The sequence below is a fragment of the Cibotium barometz genome, chromosome 5, assembly GCF_041138505.1.
Source record: "Cibotium barometz isolate CiBa-2024 chromosome 5, ASM4113850v1, whole genome shotgun sequence".
Taxonomy (NCBI): domain Eukaryota; kingdom Viridiplantae; phylum Streptophyta; class Polypodiopsida; order Cyatheales; family Cibotiaceae; genus Cibotium; species Cibotium barometz.
This window is the reverse complement of record NC_141050.1, coordinates 25,513,934-25,520,393: the sequence shown is the minus strand read 5'-3', so window position 1 is coordinate 25,520,393 and position 6,460 is coordinate 25,513,934. Positions and strand designations below refer to the sequence as shown.

General features: G+C 39.6%; 1 protein-coding gene across 1 annotated transcript; it reads right to left on the bottom strand.

Annotated features, from left to right (window-relative positions):
* Nucleotides 1-4,563: 4,563 nt before the first annotated feature.
* On the bottom strand, nucleotides 4,564-5,808 carry LOC147638285 (cytochrome P450 716A67-like). The gene is made up of 2 exons (XM_086795411.1): nucleotides 5,435-5,808; nucleotides 4,564-5,305 (listed from the first exon to the last, which is right to left on the bottom strand). The coding sequence occupies exons 1-2, from the start codon at nucleotides 5,683-5,685 to the stop codon at nucleotides 4,984-4,986; spliced, it is 573 nt and encodes a 190-aa protein (XP_086651537.1). The 5' UTR covers nucleotides 5,686-5,808; the 3' UTR covers nucleotides 4,564-4,983.
* Between the last annotated feature and the right edge of the window lie 652 nt (nucleotides 5,809-6,460).

The following is a 6,460-nucleotide window of genomic DNA, read 5'->3' as shown; positions in this document are numbered from 1 at the left end:
ACACTAACTGAATTATATGTATTGCAGTTGTATTAGAAGACTTCTAGATGCATTGGATCAGTGTCCTCCTAATGTCAATCTTTTGGATTCAATAGAGCCAATAGATTTAGAGGTAGAAAGTTGCTCCCTCTACTGATGTCTATTTCATGCTATGCCTTTGAACTTATTGAATAATTTTATTTTGTTCAGACATTAACAGTTTCTAACATATCTTTCCAACTATCCAGACACCACAACAAGATGATTCAAGTAGCTGTGGCTGGAGAGTGCTGATTAGTGCCAAATATATACTTTCAAGCTATTTTGAGATAGGACAGCCAGAGCTTGTAAGAAAAAATAATTTTCATTTAGCTTCAAAAAATTTGATATTGGTACAAAGTGTTCTAAATCATCATATCTCATTGCAGATGAGAGAAGATAGCTTCAACTCGAGCTATGTGTATAGTTTCAGAGCTGATATAATTTGGAAGTTTTTGAAGTATGCCTTCCCCAAACCTATTGTACCAGCTACTGTCGAGTTAGGTGAGAGCTCTAAAGTCCGAGAAGGTGTCATACACCTTGATGACACAGATGATGCAGATGTGGTGCCACAAGAACAAAGACCTAGTGCTGATGAGGAGAAGCCACAAGAACAAGGACCTGTTGCTGCTGATGTTATTGAGGAAATGATGGAGCAACAGCAAACAGATGCTCCAAGGGTAGTAGAGGAGACAATGGAGCAGCACCAAGAGACTGTACACGACAAGATGAAGCAACAGAAAGTAGATTCTCCAAATAAAGATGATACGGTGAGCTTGGACCATGTAGAGCAGCCTCTAGATCAACCTGTAGATAAATAGAAAATTGTTGTCAAGAATATGTTCTACATATGTAATTAAACACTTCTGTACAGAATTTTACATTTCTGAATATAATACCTTTGTTTATGGAGTCTGAGTTATCTCAATTTTAAAATTTTCAATGTCTTTGCATTTTATTGATCTCTCTCTTCTTTTGAGCACCTGCAAAAAAGCAATATGAAACAATAGGGTAAAGTAAACTAATAGCAGTGCTTAATGAGACTAGGATAAGTCACATGGTATACCTTCTTATTGTTGTAGATAAATAAAAAGTCCTTTGAAATAGAACCTTCTGTCTCAAATAGAATGTCATTGCGCAATTGAGCTAGGGAGCAGCATTGTCTTAATGTGATATTGACTAGCACATCACCATTCTCAACAACATCAATATCAAGAAGTTTATTTTCTGCACCAAAAGAATCTTCATCTTGATCCATAGGGACTAGTTTTGTACCTAGCATTCGACTGCGCTTATAATAAAAAGAAAAAATGAAATTTTGTGATGCAACCATGTACTTCAGTTGCATAGAAGGTTGGACAACCTCACAAAACACTGAACTACATGTCTTCTTATCCCAACCTTTATCCAAAAATTGTGGCATGCATGCCAGACTTGTTGCTTTAACTGTGAACATTGTTTTTGAAACCTTCACTGGAAAGGTATTAAACAAGTCTACAAAAACTGTGAGAGGCATGCACAAAGAAATTTTTATTATCCTTGTGGCAATATTGGGCCTAAGAGCTTTCTGTACTTCTTTGAAAAGCTTGGCTCTATATGCCTCTGTAACACTAAAATGTGGGAGAGGCCAATCCACTGAATTCCATGCTGGAAGGTCTTGTTTTCTTAACACACCATGTGTGTTTGCATTGTCCAGCAACTGATAAAAATGATCAGTAAAAAATATACCGGATTGAGCTAGCTCTGTTGCACATCGACCTTCGTATTGTTGTTCTCCTATCGATCCATGCAAAACATCTATAAATCCCAGAATACAATCGATGTTTTGCCATGTCTCATACGATGAAGGGTATAAATCTAAAATAAAATAACACAAGAATATCAATAAGCAAAGAAAGAAAGCTTTGTCTTAAAAATCCATGCACCTCATAAAAAACAAAACCACAATAGAAAAATATACAATTAGGCCTGTGTTGCGGAAGATCATTTGGATAGTCTCGCAAGACAAGTTCTTTATGCATGTACACATGCTGAATCAAAACTTCTTTCACCGATATCTTTCCTCTGGTGATTTTAAAATCTCGTACTCTTCCCTTCCATGATGCCAAGAAAATATTTTTTGTCTGGGGTCTCTTTCTTTTACTAGGTTGCATGAGCACCCATGCTCCTTTCGAAACAGTAAACCTTTCCCAAGTTCCTTCCGTTTTGACTGTACTTGAATTCTCTACCGAAGAAATAGAAGAAGCAGGTCGACGGGGTAAGGATGTGTGGTATAATTCTGCCTTCATAGCATTATCATCCACAGAGCGTCTTCCACAAGAACGACCATAGTTTTTATTCACCATGGATACCTTGTGAATCTGTAACCACAGCAAAGTAATGTAAACAAGATAACAAAGTGAAGTTTCAAGTAAGAGAAAGTAGGCAGACAGATAGTTGACAAGAAACATCTTACTCTAAGCCAAACTGGATCAAGGGAGCAGTTTTGGAAAAGAAGAGGTTACTGCACAATGAGGTAGTGGTGTAGAATGGTAGACCTTTCGAAGGAAAGGCAGCACAACAATTCAAAGTTCAAAGGAAGGTGGAAGCGGGAAGGCCCTTGTCAGAGAAAATGTCAGACTAGATTCTATCTTCATGTCCAAAGATCTTGTGAGAATAAAAAACCAATCTCCACATTAATGTAGCACGCTTGTACCTACATAAAATATTGTTTCTTTTATCTATTTTCTTTTATTTTTGTGAATTTCCAACGTTACGTTGGCCCTCTGTTCATTGGTTGAGAGCTTATTTTTCCAAACCGTAAAAGGCCCCAAAATGAGCTCCCTTTTTCCCTAATGAATATGGTGTTTGAAGGTAAGTTTAGTACCTTGACCTCGTTTAGAAAAATTTGTTAAATAAAATAAAAATGGTGGAATCGTCCTCGCTTTCCGGGCATGGAAAATTTTCCCGGTTACAGTTTTCGGAGTGACCACCAGCCTAGTCTCGTGCGCCCGGACATTCAAGGGCAAGGCCCCGAGTGAGAAACCCTGCCTCGCGCATGAGGAGGGTGCTTCCGCTGTCAACTACCGGGAATCCGGTGTGCGGAGGGGGCAGAGGGATCTCACACTTTAGGTAGGTGAATGGATTGAGTTCCCTCTTAGAGGTGTCTTATGAATAAGGATGTGGAATGGCAATTGCACATGTGAAGTAGGCGCCTCATTCATGAGGGGAAAATCCCCATGCAGAGGTGTCAAAAATACATCATTGCTTCTAAATATCTCCCCTTTTTAACTATTAACCTTGTCCTTAGTCAACTCTTCATCTTACGTGAGCATTTACTCATTTTTAGGTAATTTCTTTTATAAATTGGATTTATCTCCTCCCCACACATGGATTGATCTTATTGGCCCATAGGAACCTTAATCTGAAATTTTAAAAAAATCTTCACCCCTAGGATAATGCCTCTTAACAATATTATACTTAATTTCTAATGCACTTTCTGAAAATCTTTTTGAACTTTGATTTCAGGGGAACTTATTTTAATAATATGAGAAATTTTTCTATCTAAAAATATTCAAAATCTGAATATTCTCTCTCTAGAATATTTTCTCTCTCTATGTCAAAACAGGCAGAGACAAGATCTTTTATATTTCTGAAGAGGGGATTGATTACAGGGGGAAGATGCTGGACATCTTAAGGCTGGGGAGGAATCTTACATTCTCTCCCACTTGAAAAACGCGAGATGCCCTCATCTCGCAAATTGGGGTAATTCCGCAAGATGCAAGAATATAAGACTAAGAGAAAATTTAATTAAGAGTAACTACCAAGAAAAGTCTCAAAGAAAGCAAGACTCAAGACAAGAACAAAGATTTCAACTTTATACACTCTTGGAACATACACAGCAAGATAGAAGAACTTTTTATAATTCAATAAGCCCGTCCATCATATGGTCACAAAAGTAGCACTCACAAGCAGCACATGTATAAGGTAACTCATCTATGGGAATAATTCGGTCGGTTATTGCAGCGCCTATCTCATTGGTATGAGGTGACCTAATAAAAGGACCTCTAAGAGGCAAGCCAAAAATGGGATAAAGACATATCTTCTAGTGAGGAAGAAAACACGCAAGTAAGAAGACCCGCTTAGAAAACCCACCATGCCTTGATCTCATCACGCAATAGTATCGGGGACCCAAACCCAAAGCTTCAATAACCATAGACAAGCGGACATTGTTACAAAAGTGATGCTGACCCCACGGTGTTACCCTAGTTATGTCTCAATAGGTCCGCCATTTGGTCTGTGCTACAGAAGTTCCCAAGTGAGGGAAAAGTAAGCGCTCATACAGTTCTATAAAATCCTTCTTCACAGACTCGCTTGCGTCTTGAAGGTGAGAAATCATCATGGATAAAACCAAGTCCTGTTGCCAAGCCATAAAAGAGATTAAGAAAGAAAGGAGATCGATGGAAGTAAGATTACTGCGAACGACAAGTAAGAGTTATGACTTATATAAAAAAAGGAACTAGCATAACCTAGAAGCCGACGGTGTATCTTACCACTGAAGTTTTACCGTCTTTCCATGATTTGGGCTTGGCACATATTTCTTTAGAAGGCTTACATGAAATACATTATGAACTTTGAGATGAGGAGGTAAAAGAAGCTCGTAGGCTAAGTCACCTACTTTCTTTGAAATCAGATATGGCCCACAATATCTGGGGGATAACTTCTTATACTTCCCAAGAGATAAAGAACTTCTTTTGGGCCGTACTCGAATGAAGACCATATCTGCTTCTTTGAATTCTCTGACTGTCCTCTTCCTATCTACATACTGCTTCTGTCGATCTTGGGCAGCTTTTATATCTTTATGAATTGCCTGCATCTGCTGCTCCATGTCGTCAAGCATTTGTCTGGACATCTCGACCCTAATCGATGGGTCGGACCTAGTTAATGGAGTTAAGCAATCTTGTCCATACAGAGCTTTAAAAGGGCTCATCCCAATACTTCTGTGAGATAAGAAGCATTGTAGGTGAACTCGACTAGGTGCAGATAGCTTAGCCACTTCTTGGGTTCCCTGCCACAGCATGACTTGCATTCATCTATGACTTGCTGTGTAGTAAGGTGAGCTCGTTTGTTGTCTACCTTGGCCTCTTGCTCCTCTGCAGCCAAAATCAAGCCCAACAAATCAGACTGAGATCGTGATGTCGCATTAGCCAGCATGGCCTCTCTCTTGGAGTCTATGATCTCACGAAGCTCCTCATTGTTTCTCTTCTCCAGCTCCTTGATCTCACGATTTGTTTGAGTGGGAAGGTACCTGACAACATCCCATTAAAGAACTAGACTTTAACCAAGTGTGTTGAAGAGCAATAAGGTGGAGAGTAATATATAATCCAAGAATTAACAGTTTAAACTTGACGTGGAGCGTTATCATCTACAGACTTACTGATAGAATGGGATGACACTATTTGGGACAACGATCTTTGTGAGGAGTTCAAGGAGGCGCTCTTGTCTCTGAAACACATACTTTCCTTTGAGGTAGCTGGACCCGAATGAGCTGCGTGCCAAAATATCAGCTGTCACATTCTTGATGTCATGTGCCACCTCTAGCTCGTCGGCGGCCACATGTCCCTCCTTGCTGTTGCTGTTGACTTGGCTCTCCCATGATTTCACCATTTCCAAAGAACTAGCCACCATGTCGGCCACCAGCTCCTACCACACAATAAAAATACAAAAGCTTTAAAATAATGAAATAATATTTGCAACAATGGAAGTTAGAACTGAATATTTAACTAAATTTAATTTTGTGATAGTGCTAAATATCCCCCCCCCCCCCCCCCCCCAAAAACAACAAAATAATAAGGCAACACAGTGAAGCCTTGCTGCTGCAAAGCGCTCCGCAGCGAAGCCGGTCTCAAGTAGTAGACGTAGAGAAGGTAACCAAACAGAGAGGAGATTGCGATGGCTAGCATAGAAGTACAGATCAGTAGAGTGTGACCACCAACGAAGGGACGTAAGAGCTGCAGGAGGTCCACTGGTTGCTGCTGCTGCATCATCATCTTATTAAGTACACAAGTTGGCGACGATGCTGCTGCTGCTCTAGTTCTCTCAAATTTAACTTTTTGATGAAACACAGGCTATTTGAACTTGCCCGTATATGATGGTCTCGTCTATAGATATTATATAGAAATTAAGGGTAGAGAACAAGTGTTCAGTATTCAAAAGAGGAGACTCATGAAGCTTCGTGTGCGCCTTCCTTCCTTGTTGCTATCCGTTCCAAATCGTTCCAAATATAAACTCATACCACCCCTAGTATGTATTAAGACGACGTTTCAAAGCTGGTGTCCTCTTTTTGAAGTGTTTTTATCCCAGGAGGAAGTTGCAAAGGCGTCCACTTTGAAAAAGTCAAAGAAGAAGTTGCTAAGGTAAAAGTAATAATAAAGCTAAGGTGATTTATTTCCTAGGTTAACAC